This window comes from Gadus morhua, chromosome 16 (assembly GCF_902167405.1).
Source record: "Gadus morhua chromosome 16, gadMor3.0, whole genome shotgun sequence".
NCBI lineage: Eukaryota > Metazoa > Chordata > Actinopteri > Gadiformes > Gadidae > Gadus > Gadus morhua.
In genome coordinates, this window is record NC_044063.1 from 6,941,698 (window position 1) to 6,961,720 (window position 20,023).

General features: G+C 48.0%; 1 protein-coding gene across 3 annotated transcripts; it reads right to left on the reverse strand.

Annotated features, from left to right (window-relative positions):
- Positions 1–5,194: 5,194 nt before the first annotated feature.
- treh (trehalase (brush-border membrane glycoprotein)) lies at positions 5,195–18,497 on the reverse strand. 3 transcript variants are annotated; one of them, XM_030380368.1, is made up of 18 exons: positions 18,270–18,497; positions 17,378–17,478; positions 17,060–17,207; positions 16,033–16,120; positions 15,378–15,478; positions 15,100–15,192; positions 14,783–14,899; positions 13,700–13,810; positions 13,448–13,497; positions 12,614–12,817; positions 10,847–11,064; positions 9,856–9,967; positions 9,575–9,687; positions 9,409–9,462; positions 8,546–8,860; positions 8,213–8,237; positions 7,659–7,853; positions 5,195–6,043 (listed from the first exon to the last, which is right to left on the reverse strand). In XM_030380368.1, exons 1-15 carry the CDS (start codon positions 18,356–18,358, stop codon positions 8,720–8,722), a joined length of 1,740 nt encoding a protein of 579 aa, XP_030236228.1. In that variant the 5' UTR covers positions 18,359–18,497; the 3' UTR covers positions 5,195–6,043; positions 7,659–7,853; positions 8,213–8,237; positions 8,546–8,719. The 3 variants fall into 3 exon arrangements, with proteins under 3 accessions (XP_030236228.1, XP_030236227.1, XP_030236226.1); XM_030380367.1 differs by having other exon boundaries at positions 7,659–8,237; XM_030380366.1 differs by having other exon boundaries at positions 7,659–8,860.
- Between the last annotated feature and the right edge of the window lie 1,526 nt (positions 18,498–20,023).

Consider the following 20,023-nt stretch of genomic DNA (forward strand, 5'->3'; position numbering starts at 1 on the left):
TATGGGGTTAAGCATCTTGCTATAAGCATGCCCACAGGTAGACTGCAACATGCATGTACTGTTTATGGTTTATTCAGTCCGTTCATTACCGCACATTAGCAGCCAAGTCCCCCAACAACCCACACCCCTGCTTCCACTGCCTTCAGTTCATTATTTCCTGAGCTGATTAAGAGCTCTGGTTGGCGTTCAAATGACCGTTAGTGATGGTAAGAGCACCCTAGGGCTGCCCCGCAATGTCTTCCTGTACAGCCCCTGCCAGCCTCCATTCACCCACACCTGGCAGGCCACTCAGAGAGAGTTAGGGAGAACGGAGAGGGGGGAGATTGAGAGGGAGAGGAGGGAAGGACATTAGCAGATATGCAGAGATGGAGAATGTAAAATGAAGAAAGAGAGACAACTTGATGTAAAAAAAGTTAGATACTGATGGGGGGGGGGGGGGAAAGAGAGAGAGAGAGAGAGAGAGAGAGAGATGTAATAAAGGACGAAGGGAGAGAGGATTGTTCAGATTACACTGTGTGTACGTGCGCATGTATACGTGTTTCCAGCCGAGGCCTGGCCGCGGGTTCTAGACTAATGGCGGCCAGTGTGTCCAGACTCTGATTAATTAAACATTCCCAGGAGGGCAAGGAGTGAGGGAGGGAGCGGTAATTCATCACCCTGCTCATGCGTAATGGAGTACAGCTCACCACCAGCCTCTCATTAGCAGTGATAAACTCACACGCCCTGGACACACACACTAACTTACGCCCTCGACACACACTCACACACTCTGGACACACACACACACACACACATATCCCACCGGAACTCAACAAGGCCGCAGCAAGACACGACATGCAAGCAGACACAAAACACAAAATGTCAACGTATGCACACACACACACACGCACGCACGCACGCACACACACACACACACACACACACACACACACACACACACACACACACACACACACACACACACACACACACACACACACACACACACACACACACACACACACACACACATTTGCAACAGGCTTCCATACACACAAATCCATTCATGCACACTAACACCACACTCCACCCACAAACATAAACCCACACAGACCTTCATGCACACACACATCAAAACACACACCAATACAACCCTCGGACACACAGCCAACGCTCTCCAGGGCGGTAGTGTGTGATGAATGCGGTGGTCACAAGCTCACCTTGACCTGTGGTGCGACACCAGCGAGCAGGAAGCTCTCTCTCTCTCTCTCTCTCTCTCTGTCCCTCGCTGAATTAAAGTACTTCTCCTGTCTCATGTACTCTCGAGCGCTTAACCACTGCACCAAGCAGCCTCCGGTCAGGGCGCAATGAGGTGAATATTATGCTTCTAAACCAAGGAGCATTTCATATTTATTTACTTCTCCCCCTCCGCTTCAACGCCTGTGAAAATAGGGGGCGTGTGTGTTGATATATACAGTTTTACTCGTCCTTCTTAGGCAACCAACAACTAATGAGTGCTGGTGGGGGGGAAACGTTGCATCCACCACATTCTGGAACAGGTGGTGGTCAGTTCTCATTGCTGATCACGCCCACACCTACCCCCCCCCCCCCAGGCCCGCTACCGTCACCCCCATCTCCGAGAATCCCCCTGTGGCGTACAGCCCGCAGTCTCCTTCAAGGCCAATGCACCGACTGCGGCTGCACCCCCCCCCCCCCCCCCCCCCCCCCGCCCACCAGCGTATATCAGAGCCACCTGTCCCCCAGCTCCACGACCTCCACCCACCAGGACTCCTGAGGGCCCGTCGCGCCGGGGCGCCCCCACCCCCCTTCTCTCTGGGTTACCGCGGGCTCTTCAAACGCCCCCGGCAGACGCCTGGGGACCGCATTACCATTTCACACGCACTCCATCTGGCTAACCCACACCTGGGAGGCTGAATTACCCACAATCCTCTGGGCTCCACGCAGGAGGTCTGCACCAGGATGTCCTCTCATTATTAACGGTGACACTACACCGATAAAAGAATCATGCCCAGCCCTCAAACTAGTGGCGGTTCCCTGGCGTGAACAGTGGCGTGGTTGAGAGGGAAAGTGTCGAGGGCTAAGGGTTGCGCGTCGTCGTGTGTGCCTGAGCAAAAGTTTTTTTCCATGCTGTTTTGAAATGCCACTTCATAATTTGTTCAGACATCTGTTTCTTCACTGCGGTCGTCCTTCGTTGGGTCATATCGTGGGGGGCGCGGGGGTGGGGGGATTGTGTGTGTGCACGTGTGTGTGTGCGCGTGTTCTTTTGCGAATGAGTGAGGCGAAAGGTATCAAACAATGTCTATTCCGTTGCGTCTCTCTCCCTTCATCCTCTCTCTCCTCTCTCTCATTTCGAGTAGGTGTGTGGTAGAGGGGCCACACAGTGGGGAGGAGGCTTAAGCTGAGGCTTTATTGTTCTGCTCGCTGAAACACAGCGAGTCTCCAAAAAGACAAAGGCTGTTTTCCTCTCCGTCTCCTCAGTAAACACTCCCTCCGACATGGCGGAGAAACCGCCATGTCGGAGAGCCAAGGGCAAGCCACGAGGCAGAGAGCGGGAAATCATCTCCCCTCATCCTTTGTTGCACAGCGAGAGAGAGAGAGCGAGAGCGAGAGCGAAATAAAGAGGAAATAAATTAGCCCACTCATCAAGCAAGGATTTCGGGAAAGGGGTGTTTGGTTGTTGTGAATCACAGTGCTTCCCCCATTACCTGACACTCATTAACACTGATTGGGTATTGATTACCTCAAACGCAACAGAAATCATCTCTTCTCATAATGCGAAAGGTACATTATTGGTTTGTTCATTTGCTTTTTTCGTGGAGGCAAACGCATGTCTGAACAGAGAGGCCATTCTGGATCTGCATCGAGGGAGAGGTGCCCACTCAACTCACTAACTGCAGTTATATCCTCTTGTACACCATCCATTCACGGGGTGGCCAATTCAAAGATGGGGAAATGTGATAACAATATCAAAAAGGTTTTCCCCATGCACTGTACCCCATTGGTTCACGGGGGAATTAAAAGCCGTGTACCAGAGTGAGTTCAGCAGCATTGTCAACGCGTCCTCTATGATCAATCCTGTTCTACCCACTAATGAGCGACGACGTACAACTCTCTCTCCTTAACGACTTTGCGTTTAAACTTTACTGCCATGCCTCGGAGCTAAAGGCTACAACTCCCACGGCTGCACGGGGCTTTGCTTCTTTTAACATCGCCCCTCTACCAACACCTTTGGACATCGTGGATCCCACACAATCTACACGGCCATCTCCTGGCCAGCAGTTCGCTTCCTCCTTCTCCAACTCCTCCTCCTCAACTCCTCTCTTCTTACCCCGTCCCCCCGTCCCCCCCCCAGCTCTCCCTTGTATCTTCAATGTCGCGAGCCCTTGCCTCTCAGGTTGCTGTGCCGTACGCTCTCCCCCCCTCACCTGTCCTCCCCCCTTTGACTCCCCCCTCCACCTCACCGCAACAGGATTAATATTTCAACGACGGCTCCTGGGCCATTTTTCTGTCTGACGAATCGACGCTGGAAAGAGGGATTCCCAGCGGCCTCTGAACAATAAATATTAAAGGGCTTGCCTGGCGAGGGCCCCGGCGTACGACGCGGCGCTCCCTGTGTACACCGCCGCCGCCCGCGTGCCCCCCGCACCATCCCTCTCTCTCACCCGTCGTCGTACACTCTCACATCCCCGCTCGCTCCCTCCCACCTCATCTGCTGGGCCATCTGTGCTCCGGCTACGACCAGGAGCCCACAACACCCCCCGCTCCTTTCTCCCTCCGTCTCCTTTGACCCCACTTTCTCCATCTCTCAACCCCTCTCTCTCTACTCCCCTCTCTCTCTCCAATACCCCCTCCCTCACTAATACCCCCCTCTCTCTCTTTCTACTCCCCTCTCTACTCACTCCCCCTCTCTCTCCCTCTCTAATACCCCTCTCCCTACCCCTCTCCCTCACTCTACTCCCCTCTCTCTCTCCCTCTCTAATACCCCTCTCCCTACCCCTCTCCCTCTCTCTACTCCCCTCTCCCTCTACCTCTCTAATACCCCTCTCTTTCTCTCTCTATCTACTCCCCTCTCTACTCACTCCCCCTCTCTCTCCCTCTCTAATACCCCCCCTCTCTCTACCCCCCCTCTCTCTCTCTACTCCCCTCTCTACTTACTCTCCCTCTCTAATACCCTCTCTCTCTTTCTACTCCCCACTCTCTCTACCTCTCTAATACCCCCCTCTCTCTACTCCCCTCTTTACTTACTCCCCCTCTCTATCTCTCTCTCTCTCTCTCTCTAATACCCCCCCCCCCCCCCCCCCCCCCGTCTCTCTTACCCCCTGCAGGCCTGCCGTGGCGACGCGTGGCGACGCGTGGCCTCCGACGGCTTGTGCCTGACTATGTTTGTATCCCGCGGAGGCGCGCCTCTGCAGCCAAACTCACTTTGTGCAAATGGCTTCTTTTTTTTTTTAAACGTTGGCGTCACACGTCGTGAGCCGCCATTAAACCGGCGCAATTAACGCATCACTGTTATTTTTTACCCCCGACCGAGAGGGTATTGAAAGGGGTATTGAAAATTTGCATCAATTGTCAATATGAAACAAAACTAAAAAAAAATAAGCCACCATGGAAGTCTACAGCAGATGGGTATCGACCCAGCAGATGCAGAACATCCTAGTGAGCTCATGTAGGCTAATAGGGGACATAAGTGCGAAACAATAGCGTGTGAATGATCCGGGCTGATGTATGTGCAGCCACCAACACATAGAACTTCTGAAACAACTCCAAGCGGGTGATATTGATTCTAGATGTATTTATTTCTAAACGTGACCAATTGACGTGACGCCAAAATTGAACCGACGCAGTGACATTAAGCAAGGTTACCTCACAGCCAATGAGGGGAGAACGGTCGAGTTTCAGTTGTGTGCATATATAATTTCCCCACCAGAACACAAAGGCCCACTCCAATAGAAGCCTTGGCGTTAAGTCACAGATCTCTACCACCTCCCAGTGGACAAACCGGGGATGACACCCTAAGGCCGCGGCTACACCAGACGTCTGGTGTAGCCGTAGCGTAAGAGCTGCAAAGGTGAAATAACGTCCCCTTTTATTAAAACTTACTGGAATAATAAGCACAATTCTGGCTTCTCAATATATAACACGGACACCTTACAATTACACCAGGCTTAGATTAGGCCATGAGCAAGACATTTTATTATCTACACTTTATTATCTGTTTAATATTACCTTTTTCAGGGCTAAATCCAAATGCAGTCTACCGGTATGCTTCAAAGAATAGTTAGAAACACTGAAATTCCCACTTTCTCTGCAGAGGTGTCATTCCTGGTTTATATATTAATAACTTAGTGTATTCTCTGGTGGAAATGTCTCAAATTGGAATCTTCAGACACAGACGAATATTAATATTTAAAGTAGGCCGCCGCCTACACATGAGAAACTGGCAAAGAGATTAAACATGACAAGCAGAGTGCGAATAAGGTGAGTGCTCTTCCCTATACCACATAGAATATAGGTGGAGAAGTTTCCAATCGTAAGGATTTCTAAGAATGAAATTCAAACAGTGTAGAGAATACATTACATTTCCAATCACCAACACATAATCTTCGATCAAAGGCTCTTTTGAAAGCCCCTTCTCTCTTAGCAACAGAGAGAATAGTTCATCAGCAACTATCGATCCGAGAAAAGTCAGAATCTAAGAGACGGCACAAAATCGATACTCCTAAGCCCTCTCATATCTCCCTCGACGTGGGCCTTGGCCCTCTTCAGTTATGAAACCCTTCCAGCGCAGAGGGCAACGACATGGTTCACTCTTCAAACAGTTTAGCAGCAAAGCCAGCGACATACACCAACCCACACACACACACGCACACACACACACACACACACACACTCACACCCACACACGTATATCTAATAATACACACACTTGGGGTTGGTAATGAAGTGGTCTGGACGGACTCCGGCGAAGGTATTGATCAGGTATCAGAACCTTCCTGCCTCCTTCTCTTTGATCCTCCGTCAGAGGGACAGGATTCCTGGATTCCTGGGGGGGGGGGGGGGGCCAAGGATCAGTGGATGTTATAATGTGGTGTTTTCTTTAGAGGCTCTGAGGGTCCCTTGAGAAGTGGGTCTACAAAGCACACATGACACAAGAGAGCAGAGACAAAGAGAAACATGAAGAGAGGGAGAGACAGGAGAGACAGACAGGAAGACAGAGGGAGACCCAAACAGGAAGGGGGCAAAAGAGTGAGAGACAGGAAGGGGGGGGAGAGAGAGCTGGCGGAGAGACAGGGAAAGAGACACCGTTGGGCTGGCCAAACAGACAGGGAGGAGGGAAAGAGAGACAGACATGCAAACAGACGGACAGGCAGAAACTAGATAGGCAGCCAGACAGCTGTAAGGGGACCCAGAACGGGCCTGTGGACGCGCTAGTGTCCGCCAGAGCCCTGCCAGCAGCGATCCTCCATCGAGAGAAGATGATAGGGCTGTCCACTTCCCACATGTATACACGCACGCTGCAGAGGATGAATTAATCATGTCACCGGCTTTCATCAGATTACTCCCGGCATATCCGCAGCGGCAGTGCGCGTGTCAATGTTTTAGTTTGCGATAACGTCTCGATTTTTCCCTCGCAAGATGACAAAAGCAGACACGACTTGGGGAGCAGCTACAGTAAGGGCCAATCCCATTTCTACCCCTTACCCCTCCCCCTTGTTTTGAAGGGGCAAGGGGTAAGGGGTAGAAATGGGATTGGGCCTAATTACACTCAGCGGGCAGGGTGGTAGAGGCTAGGGGGCTTGATCACTCCACTCATGCAGGAGGACAGAGGGTTTAAGTTGATGTCAGGGGGGCGATGTGTGAATCATTATGTCACGAGTTAGAAGGGAGGGCTAAAAGGAGTCAATATGAAGGGTAGAGTTGGTTAAATCAATAAGCCAGGAGTTAGGAGTCAAAAAGCAGGGTAGAGTTGGTTAAATCAATAAGCCAGGAGTTAGAATGAGTCAATAAGCAAGGTAGGGGTGGTTCAACCATAGGCCAGGCGTTAAAAGGGAGGGCTTGAAATTATTATGCAGTAAGTAGCTGGTTTGTATGCAGTAGCAGATGGGATGGTTGAGGACAAGACCTAGCGACCTTTACATCCCAACATGCAACACACTAGTCAGGGAGCTGCTCTGAAATTCACAGTCTGGCAGTCAATCTACTTCAGGGTGTCACGCTCTTGCACTGATACACGGTCTATATGCAGTATATGCACACGCACCCAGAAATCAACATAGACAGACCCACACATACACAAACAATCCCCTCATTACCATGTAATTGCAGAACAAATTTGGCACTCTTATGCTGAACACATCGGATTTCCTACTATACCAGGTTTGAACAATAAGCCACTATTGCTCAGCACTGAGATTTTCGCTCTTCTATAGGAGGATAGTGTAAACGGTAGAGCGGCCCGCAGCTGAGAGGTTACGGCCTGTAGTCAAGATTGCAGTTAAGCCTACTTAAATACAATGTTCTGCTAATAAAAGAAAAAGAAAATACATAAATGTAACGAACTAGATATGCATGTAATCATCGATTTCGTGCCATTTTCTCAAGTAGTAGTCTGGGATGGGGGGGGGGGGGAGGCGGTGGCTGTCAAAAGACAAAATTACCAGGAAGTAATCTGGGTGGGGCCACGGACCGCTGGGTCTGCTGGCCTTTAGGCGGCGCACCGCCCATCTGCTCCTGCTAAGGAGGGGCCTGCAGTCAGAGGAGCTGAGCTTCCACCACCAGGGATCCATCGTGTGGAGCCCACCTCATCCCCATGCAGCACCAGTCTACTGTCATATATTTCACGCATCGCCTCTCTGTAGTGTTCAGAGGAGCAGGCATAATGAAGAAAACTCAGAGCCGTATAGCTTTGTCCCCCGTCTTCAAACGGAGAGAAGTTATATTGTAATTAGACATTGGCATTCATGCCGAGGACAATGGAGCCATCATCAGTTATACCACTATAAAATAAGACACACGTACAGTGGTAGAGATGTGCATGGGCAGGGCTCACTTATTAATGATCTGCTTAAAAATTAAACAAAGGATATATATATATATATATATATATATATATATATATATATATACACACAGTATATCAATGAAACAGTGACATATATTAAGCGTCTTCAAGGCAATCACAGGATTTGGTTTCATTTTTCACACTACTCACTGGGAGGAGGTCCCAGCAATACCATCTGGAAGTGGAAATAGAGAATTATTGTGATATCAGTCAAAGAGCAGATCCTTGGAGATTTTTTTTCCGATCCGAGCAAAATCCGTTCCCCTATGTTTACAAATGGGTTGCCAGCAAATATGACCGAGTTTATTCTAATAAAATACCATAAATGTACCACAAGACTCCAAAACAAAGACGGAGAGAGAGAGAGAGAGAGAGAGAGAGGCAGCTAGTGGGCAAATATGGTTGAAATTATTTTAATATAATGCCATAAATCGAGTCGCTACAGCACTCAGACATGTTTTGTTATTCAAATGAAAACCAAACCTAAAGACAGACATCCTCGTCCCCGTGGGTAATGCGTTCATCCGTCCGACGTGGGCTCCTTCCCTGGGAGCCATAGCGGTGAGCTGACGTGTGTTCTGAGGCGGGTGTGCAGTAAAGTGAACTCGGCCGTACGCTAAGCCCGCGCCGCTGCCGACCAGGCGCTGTGGGAGGAGGTCACTGGAGCGTGACGAGGAGCAGGCAGAGCAGCAGGGGCAGCGAGCTGGTGGTGGTCCCACTCAGACCTCCGGCGGTGAGCCGGTCTCCGTAGAGGTCCAGGAGCTGGAGGACCACGCCGTTGGTCCAGCCGAAGCCCAGCTACGTCCGGACACACAACAACAACAACAACAACAACCACCCCCTCAACAACGCATAAACACAACAGATGATCATACACTATTTGAGATTCAAAGATCAAAGCCATATCTTAGTGCTCCAAATTGTAATTTTGATGATCGAAATCTTGATTCAAGAACCAAGAGAGAAAAAGAGGAAGAACTTCTTCGTTAACTTGAATGTTTGCCTGAAAATATGACATTGGTAGTCCTCAGGGGTCGATTTAGGGTCCCCTATTTCATCTACATGCTTTGCTAGAAACAGTTCAGTGCGGCTACGAAATTAATCCAACCAGCCTCCTTCTGGGCTCACTTAGTTCTCCTGAAATGTATTCAGTTCAAGCGTGCGCATGCATGTAGGTGTGTGTGTGCGAAAATGCTAAATAATGAGGGCAGACAGGAAATTGGAATGGTGCAGAGGAAGGGCTTTCTGAAATTAGAGGAGGCTGCGTCGCCAGGATTTGACCACGCTGGCATTATTCCTGCCAACAGAATAGTTTGAAGAGGAAAAAAAAAAGAAAAGGTAAATACCTGAACGTCATACTCCCCACCCCCGCCTGGTTTACCGTCTCCGTTCACATCATACTGTAGAGAGAGAGAGAGAGAGATGGAGAGGATGAGGGAAGAGGCAGACAGAGTTGGAGTGAGATAGAAGGGGTCCACATGTTGGAACCAGAGTTGCGACCACAGTCCTCACCTTCTCAAACATGGCGTCGTACTCGTCAAACGCCCTCCAGTTGGTTCTGATCCAGTTCTGGGCCAAATCAAATGCCAGTTTTTTGGCCTCATCCGAAGGCAATTTCGACAAACCTGGAACAATTACATATATATATATACATATAGTATGTGCTTTGACACCATCGGCAAGACAAACCAAATGTGGGCATCAAACCCAGAGCATGACTAACAAAGTGCTACCCCACTCCGTTCGGCTGGCCGTCACCCAGCCTAATCACGGGCCACGGTGAGAGTGCGTACCCTCAATGAGCATGTGCTGCAGCGGGGGCCACGCGTTGGGGTAGTCCCACTGCTGCCCGCTGTCCTGCAGCGACGCGGGGACGCCGTTAGGGAACCGCAGCGCCCCAGACTCCTGTCGGAACACATCACAACAACAACAACAACAACCACCACAACAACACAGGTCATACAGATAGCAACAACAAAGCAAACCCCTAGCAACAATAAGTAGTCAAGCTGGAGGGCAGTGATGCATGGATGGATTGATTATTGCAGCGCGTGGGCGCCCCCTTCTGGAGGTTATACTGTGTTTATGGATGTTGAGTGACTGCAGGTAGATAGTTATATTGCCATTCAGCTAACAAGTAGATAGTTACATTTTCATTCAGTCAACAGGTAGATATAGCTACTGTATATTGTCATTCCAGCTAACAGGTAGATATAGTTACTGTATATTGTCATTCCAGCTAACAGGTAGATATAGTTACTGTATATTGTCATTCCAGCTAACAGGTAGATATAGTTAGATGGTCATTCAGCTAACAGGTCGATATAGTTATGGTCATTCAGCTAACAGGTCGATATAGTTATATGGTCATTCTGCTAACAGGTTGATATAGTTAGATGGTCATTCAGTTAACCGGTAGATATAGTTATATGGTCATACAGCTAACAGGTAGATATAGTTATGGTCATTCAGCTAACAGGTTGATATAGTTAGATGGTCATTCAGCTAACAGGTTGATATAGTTAGATGGTCATTCAGCTAACAGGTTGATATAGTTAGATGGTCATTCAGCTAACAGGTTGATATAGTTAGATGGTCATTCAGCTAACAGGTTGATATAGTTAGATGGTCATTCAGCTAACAGGTTGATATAGTTAGATGGTCATTCAGCTAACAGGTAGATATAGTTATGGTCATTCAGCTAACAGGTAGATATAGTTAGATGGTCATTCAGCTGACAGGTAGATAAAGAGTGGTTCTCGTCCAGTAAACAGAGGACAGCACCTGGAGGTACAGCAGGGCCCTCTCAGCCATGGCGGGCGCGGAGAAGCACTGCGCCCAGAGCGGCGCCAGGTTGGAGGGGTGGAACTGCGTCCGGGTGGCGTCGGCGAGGAGGCTGAAGTCGAACCAGGCGCCGCGCCGCTCGTCCCACATCAAGGCCTCCATCGCCTGCTGCCTGACCGCCGCCGCGCGCTCGTAGCCAGCGGCCGCCTCGGCATCCCCTGCCAGGAACGGGGCGCCGGGATGTCAGGGCGCGCTGACGGGTGATGTTGAGCTGTCAGAACCCCCGTCCCCCGTCCGTCCGTCCGTCAAAGGTGAGGAGAGGGCGAGACGCCTGCGTTGCAGCTGCTCATCTAATAGCATTCAGCTTCCACTCAATGAGCGGTTTTTGTGTTCTGCATTAGGCAATCCACTTAGTCAATTATCCATTTAGTCAATTAGTCTTTAGTCCGCCGTCAAGGAAACGTCATTCGGTCAATTAGTCAATAACCATTTAGTGATGTGGCAGACAGATTTCATCTAAAGGGACTACTACTGGTATTTTATTTAGATTGGATACGTATCAATGATCCTGAAGAGTGAGGTATCCAACTTAAAGAGGGCTCCCGGTAGAGTGAGGCAGACGTTGGGGCAAACAGACAGTTTTCAGCACCACCATATATATTTGTATGTATTTAATTATGGACCCTTCATATACTTGTACTAATGGACCTTACAAGTCACTTGTTCAGCCAGGTTCCCCGTAAACCAGCACCAACACTAAATGGAAATAATAAAAGATGCATGCAATTTGGTGATAATATGAACATAAAGTAATGTAGGTGGAGAAAAACAGGGTGCTAGAAACAGGGGAGTCTGAATGAGACTTGAGCACCCCTGTAAACACTTATTAAGATAATATGGACATTAAGGTGTGATATCCGTACGCCTGATTTCCACCGGGGACGTAAGCGCTGTGGAACGGCTGCACCGCGGTCACCGCTGCTGATTGCTGCCACTCTAATCAATGAGACCACCCCCAGCGGGCGTGCCGTGGAACGTCTCAGCAGCGCCCCAGCGCATTAATTCCGTAACACTTCTATTTTTGACGCGAGCCGTTGTTGAACCGCGTCAACAGAGCAGAGCAGATCGACAGTGCAGATCGAGCCGGGCAGGAATTGAAATAGTGAAAGCCATAGAGCATCCGGTCAATTTTCTGAATAAAACTCAATACTCAGCTAGTGTAGCCTATCCCAACTTCACATCAACATTACGTCATGACCGGTGGCACCAGGTCAGCAGTCAATCAATCAAAGGGTCTCATAGGGTCGGCAACATAGACGACGAGAGACTGATTGTCGAAGTGGAGCAACATGAAATAATTTATGAAATAAATCATCCTTTTTATAAGGACAATGTCAGAAAGGACAAAGCCTGGCATTTAATTGCAGTAGTTTTGGGAGTGGATGGTGAGTACATTAGGTTTAGGATTATCGCGTGATCTCGCGTGAATACAGCTGGCTCGCAAGGCAGCGCTACGCTGCCGTTACGCGCCCGGTGTGGATGGACAGAGGGCAGAGGACGCAGCCGTTCCGCGGCGCGTACGTCCCCGATGGAAATAAGGCGTTACAATTGTAATCAGTAATGAAAAAAAAATGAAGAAATTCAGCAAGTACCCAGCCCGAAACCCCTTGCTTAGGTTACTGGTACCACTCAACGCTGCACTAGACTATCCAGCGCCCCCGTCCCTAAAAGGGAAGGAATGAAGGAAGCTGTCTGGCGTGGGCTCACCCAGGAGCCTGTGGAAGGAGGCCAGGGTCCTCTCGTTGCGGCAGAGCAGGGCGTTGAGGTCCACCGGCAGGACCTGGCTGGCCCCCGTGTCCCCCAGGGACGGGGTCTGGCCCGGGGGCGCGGCTCGGTACCAGCGGGAGGAGAAGTCCCAGCCAGACTCTGCCCCCGCCTTTAGCTCCTCCCACAGCAGCTGCTTCTGGAGGTCTGGGCGAGGAGGGGAGAAAGGGGAGGAGCAGGAGGGAGAAAAAAAGGAGAAGAAGAGGATATCGCTAAGAGCTAGCAAAGGCCGATCGGCAAAGTCACAACTTTTCTCGGTTTTCGGACCTCAGTGGTAGAACGAGCTCCCTGCCGCTCTCAGGACCGCAGAGTCGCTCACTATCTTCCGAAAAAGACTCAAGACTCACCTGCTCAGAGTCCACCTCGACTCTGCATAGCCACCCTCCCCCTTCTGGCAACCATTGTACACTGTATCGTGTTGTGTTGTGTTGTGTTGTGTTGTGTTGTATTGTATTGTATTATAGTACTGAACTGTGTAGCAACTGCAGTAGCTGCTATCATGGCTGTTACACGGGGAATTGGTTAGCATAGCGATTGTTGTACTAGCACTGGGTTCTATGACCATCCTTTCTGTACCGACAGCGATATATTGATGCACTTCTTATGACAAATGTACTTATTGTAAGTCGCTTTGGATAAAAGCGTCTGCTAAATACCCTGAATGTAAATGTAAATGAGAAAATGACACAAAAAGAGGATGAGGGGAAATGGACAAGAGACCAGTAATAGGGATTTTTAAGTCGACTGGTTTAATGTAGGGTGAATATGGCTCCTTACCGGTGGTTAGTCCCTCAGCGAGCTCCAGATCATCCGTGTAGGACTCAGGCCTGAAATAAACCGTACACGTCTCAATAACGCAGAACGCCATCTTCACTTGGAAATGACCATCCTTCTAGTTCAGAGCACAAGGTCTTCCTCTTCTGGAGCATAAACCTGCACCGTGTCACTGCAGCAATCGCTTTGGTTCAAACGACTTGAAATTACAAAAACCATCCAACGACCCCGGAGTAATGTTTGTAGACTACCGACCTGGGGGACCCCACGGGGACGTGGTGGCGGTTGAGCGTGTGATTATGCAGGGTGAGGGAGCGGTTCTGCATCCAGAAGGAGTACTCCTTGTCCAGAGTGGGCAAGGCTCCCCTGTGGACCACCAGACAGTGTTAAGTCCCCAGTGTTCCCAGTTGGCACTGGGACAGCATTCATAAGCACCGGCGTCACATACTCACTGAGGAGACTGTGTTTATCATTATGAAGAGGGGGTTGAGAAAGTAATTTACGGTTTAGTTATGTACACATTCGATTTCATGCACATTATATTAATAGAAGAGTGAGTTCAGATCAATGATGGCGTATGAAGAGTACAACAGCAACGGGACTTTTGACACATGTTACATGTAGTGTACAGGCGTTTCTAATAACGTTAATTACATCAACAATCTTGATGTAATGCCACAAAAGAGACCATCAATAGACAAGTTGGCTGCAAGATAAATGGAAATTTACGGGTAAATGTACCGGATACAAGGTAGCTGGCCTGCGGTAATGTGTAGACATACACAAATTAGCAAGCTAGGGTCTAGGAAAATGTTTATGTTGCTTGGCAACAGTCAAGTCCCACTCTTGGAACCATTTGTGTTGGCGGAGCAAAATTAATGATCAAATCATAATCTGTTATCGCTCAGTACTTTTAGCTTATAAATGGTGCTTGTAAAACTTGGATTAAAGCATTATCAAACCTGGGGTCGAGCTGTTGCACTGCATAATATCAGCAAAGCATAGCTGATATTGCCTGCAGCCTTGTACCTACGGCCAAACACCGCTATACTGATATTCAGGATAAGAGCAATCCCTTTCCCACGATATTGTTTAAATAATAGATATTACTCTTTTTACCTAGTTTCGAATGACATGCTCTTGAATGAAAAAAGAGACAAAAGAGAACAAGAAAGAAAAATAAGAGAACAAGATAAAAGGAAGAAAGACAAATAGAAAAGATGGAAAAGCAGGTGGAAAAGGAGAAAAGTAAGTGGACTAATATTTGCCAGCAGGTTATGGGATATGCTCCAGGAGTGCCGGTCTGTGCGGCGGGGCTGTTCCAAGTGGGCAGATCACCTGAGGAAGGCCTGGTCCTGGGTGGCCTGGTAGTAGCTCTCCACCATCAACGTCAGGAACGGAGGCTGGCTGCGCCTTTCATAATACACCCGCCCGCCGTTTGGAACGAAGCCGTATCTGAGGGAGCACCGGGGAGAGCCAGTGAGCTGACGGGGGCTCAGACAGCGGAGGGCGAGGTTAGTTCTCACACTGGTCGCGTTGGGGCTGAGCGGGAGTTAGACGCTGCAAAGACTAAACACAAACTAAAATATCCTGGAGGGAAGGGAGAAGGGGACACAGATGGCTGGCGGTGTGAGGCGGGAGAGACAGTCTCTCACGTGTCTACAAGGTAGAGGAGGTTCTGGATCATTCCTCGGGCAGTGGTCGTCATCTCTGACAGGAGCAGCCCGTTGACCACCCAATAGGAATCCCTGCAGACGGACGGGACGCCACAGACAGACAGACAGGACGCCACACGCAGACAGACGGGACGCCACACACAGACAGACGGGATGGGACACAGACAGATGGAACACATCAGGACTCCGCACGCTGACACCTGAACAGGATGTGATGTCGCTACGGCTGTCACTTCCCCAGAGCCCCGGGGCCTCACCAGTAGTACAGCTCCCTGAAGCGCCCCCCCGGCACCACCAGGGGGTGGGGGGTGGGGATCAGGGAGTAGAGCTCGGGGTGGTCTCGCACCTCCTGGCGGATCTGGGAATTCAAGCAGTGAAAGCGTATGTAGACGCGGGTGTTCAGGCAAAACAGAACACCATGTGCTTCACGAGGGAAAACAGTCAAATCTGAACCAGGGATGCATTTGGAAATCGTTCAAATGGATCTTTATTTTTATTAAAATGTGCAATCCTTTCGTTTAAAATTAGGGATGCACCGAAATGAAAATTCTGGGCCGAAACCGAATATACTGAAACAGTTGGCCTAAAGCCGAAACCGAATACCGAATGTGGCTTTTGCTGTTTTTCATTCATTTCGCTTTCATTTTTCACCACTGCATAAATCAAACAATTAAATGTCCTTTTATAAACTTTTTTGTCTTGCTTTTCAACAAGAAAAATCAATTACAAATTTGATACAAAATATTCATTCAATACTGAACGTTTTCTAACATTCCAGCAGACCTTATAGCAAGAATTTAAGAACAATGTACCTTTAAATAAATGAGGCCGAATATTCGGTGCATCCCTATTTTAAATCGACACCATTTGATTAGAAAGCTCCATTATGAAATGTTATCATGACGTCATCACCTTCCTTCCAAGAGACTTCCACAGTTGGTTGAGCTTTGCAGCCCAGCCGGCCAGGGCTGGGTCTTCTATCCTGCCCAGAAGCTTCGGACTGCCGGGAAAACGACAAACGACAAACCACTCGCCAACTATTAAGCTGTTTAGCAAAACTATATTTTGGGTATCAAGATAGTTCCTATGCATCAACAATTCGAGCTTTATTCAATCAGGTAAGGTCCATTGGGATTCCATCGATTAGACAAGGCAGAAATAAGTACATCAAAGTTGAGCCCCATTCACCTGAAAGGGCGCTTCGATTGTTATCCTATGGGGAGAGCGTTTGTGCCCAACGATGCGCTGCACTACCTTTAGCCTCACGCCAGGGGCGGTTTGGGAAACTTTGTGGGCCAGGGCGAGAGATATCCAGGGCCCTACACCTTACACGACAATTAATTTAAAGATAATAAAGAAATGCGAAACACGATATGGGGATGACGAGGCCCCCTGGTAATTACCTGACCTTGCCCAATGGTAGCACTGCCTCTGCCTCAAACATAACCCTATTGATATACCACGATATTATGAAAGAAACGGGGCGTAGCTGCTTGGCGCACCTCATTTAGGTGAAGGGGTTGGAAACTCTCGCACCGAACGTTTCACCCTGATCATGTTAAGGGCTTTACAGACAACATAACAATGGGGAAAAGAATGGGTCACCTCATCGAATCTTGATTTGGTCAACCATTCCAAGCCGACTGAGCGCAGTACATGAAAGCAGATCAGGAGGAGAGCTTCTCATTACTCCAGGATGCCTACTGGTAAGGCTAAGGACATTGTGGATCAAACCCAGTACCTTTAGACTGGGAGATGAACATCCCTAGTCACGTCATCCTCACACACACACACACACACACACACACACACACACACACACACACACACACACACACACACACACACACACACACACACACACACACACACACACACACACACACACACACACACACACAATAAACAGCTGAGTAGTGTCTAGGAGACCAGATCTCACTTGTCTTTCCAGTCAGGTGGGGTCCAGGGTTCAAACTCCAGCCCGGGTTCGTCGAAGTACAACCCCACAAAGTCCCGAAGGGTGGAGGGGGGGATGGCGTTGCTGGGCCAGTCCTGGGACAGGTTTTGAAAAGCTGACAACACCACATCTAAAAATAATAGTTCATAGAGGCAGTTCATAGATAAACTTGAAATATAATACATTTAATTTTTGCAAGACAATTTACAGGCGTATAAAAACAAGGTTATTTTCAAACATTAAAACAAATTAAAGAGCAGAAGTAAAAAGGTGTACGTATATGCAATATAGCAAACATACCAGGGTGTTCTTTCAACTTCATATCAACAAAGTGTTTGTCATCATTAAATAGTTTGGCCGTTTGGACATGGTGCAGGAGTTGCCCTGTGCAATATATTTCACTGTAAAGTAAAAATACATTTACCTGGAATTATTCTCCATCAATTTCACAAATGAATGCACAAAACGGTAGAGGTGAGGAAAAACCTGAGCCAATTAGATACCAAAGGGTGATTAGGTGGCCATGTTTGAATATTTGCCAGGACACAGGGGTTAGCACCCGTACTCTTAAGTGGCTCTTTATGGACCACAAGGAGTCTGGACCACTGTTCAACTTCTCATCCGAAAGACTTCTACAGAATCCTATCTCAGTACAGGGCCATACAGGGGTGTTCACATTCTGAGGCCAAGCAATAACACTGACATTATCAGCTGCCATTACACCAGGTCCAAAGTATTACATTAGATATTAACACACTTTATGATTTATAGTCAGACTATGCAAGATTTATAAAGGAGGAATTGTATACGTTCTCACTTCAGTGCACGCAAACTTTTTTAAATAAGGCAGAACAATAACATCAGTCTTGCATAAAACACCCTTGTGTTTGAATGTTTAGTTGCCAGAATAAAATAATAACCCATCTGTAAATATGCAGACTGCAGAGATGTCCATTTGGTATTTTGTTACTTTCCATGGTTGCTGCCAAGCCAAAGCCAGAATCATAGCAATTTTTACATCTGGAAGTTCTAACAAGTTAAACCAAAGACGTTTTTTATTTTCTTAGACTAGGATCAACATTCACTCAGACAATGCAAAAACAGGCGTTCTTTTTTCAATAACTGTTCCTCTCGATCAGTTTCCAGATAAACTTGGAAATGTCCAAACATTGTCAGTATTTCTATTTTCTACCTGTCACAGGGTGGAAGAGGCATGTTCTGCTGACATGAGACGAGTCTGAAGAGGAACCACAACGCCGTACAGGTTCCACCACCCGCCATCTCCAACAGGAACACGATTCAGCACCAGCAGAGGAGGCTTGTTCACACTACCTCCGTCCGTCGGCGGATCTCATTGGCTTTGCAGGCGCTCGCGAAATACACTGTGGGGCCATCACTCCATTCGGCTCCGTCAAAAAGTTGAGAAATGTTCAACTTTTCAGGCAGCGCCGGATCCGTTGGCCAATCAGATCGCGGTTATGCAAATACACCACGCGTTTCCTGGATCCATTTTGCAATAACAAGCAGGAAGAAGCAGGAAAAATCCACCGGTTATATTTTTTTAAAGAAATGTGGAATGATAGCATTGTTTTTAGTCACCTGTTTGTGTCATCTTTTGTATTTATATCCACACATCGGGTTTGTAGAAGGAAGCGATTTGATTGGCTGCAGTAGGCTATGCGTCTAGGGTCTCAAACTCAATTTACCTGGGGGCCGCTGGAGGTCAGGCTGGGCCACATCAAGTATTCCACCAAAAAAAAGTAGCACAACTGACCCAATCTAAGTTATTGATCGGGCTATAATTAGATCATGTTGGCTATGTAATCGCTGACAACAGGGGACATTTCATAGTGGTTGGTGGAAACCAGGACATTTTAGCGTCCTTTGGCTTTTGTCGGGACTCAGGACATGTAACTCAAAATTGGGACAGTCCCGGCAAAACCGGGACATCTGGTCACCCTATCACAAGTGATAAAAAAGCGTGGCAAGCGACTCAGCAAAAATGTGCGTTTGACAACGCGCGGGCCGCACTAATACTAAACTTCGATGTCAATTAGGGGGCCACAATATTTCATCCCGCGGGCCTCAATTGGCCCCCGGGCCGTGACTTTGAGACCCCCGGCCTACAGAGACTAGTCCACTATACGCCGGACACGCCCTCGGCCATCCGCCGACGGACGCATGTAGTGTGCTCCGTGACCAAAGACGTGCGTCGCGGGGTAGGTCGCGGCGCTCACTGTGTCGGTCGCTCTGCTGGCTGGCTTGGTCGCTCAGTCTGTGGGCGGTCGTTAATTTATGTCATTAATGTTTATTGAAACAGTTCAAGTACCAGAAAGCCATGATCTGCCGAAAGCTACCTACAGCTCTTTATTGCTATATACTATAGAAGTACAGATTAAAACGATGTAGCCTAATTGTTTTTATCAGTACCAAAATCTATTGGTTGTAATTTGAAATTAAAATAATATATTTTAGATCTATAGCCTATCGTTTAGTTAAATGTTCATTAAGCCTAATAAGATAGCCTACATTATGTACCGCCCATCAGGGGCGCAAATGGGATTTTTGAACTGTGGGGGACAAAGCTGTCAGCAAATGATTTCAACTCAATAAATTATTTATGTGTAATCTGGGCTTTAACTAGCGCTCAAGTAGTTACTTTCTTAATAGCCTATGGGCCAATGGTTTTCACTAAAAAGCCATTGGAGAATTCTTATTTGAAATCATGGATAAACAGTGAACATTGTTAAACAAAGGCCTACTTGATCAACATAGCCATATATAATGGAACTGTTATTTGTCTGGAATGCCAATCACCCACAGAAACTTCATGCCTTATGCAAAATATGTTTTACTTAAACATTTGTGCATACACCCAGAAGTGTAAACAACATATTTACATAAATGAACAAAAAGCCAAACAAATTAACTGTCTAAGCAGACTCA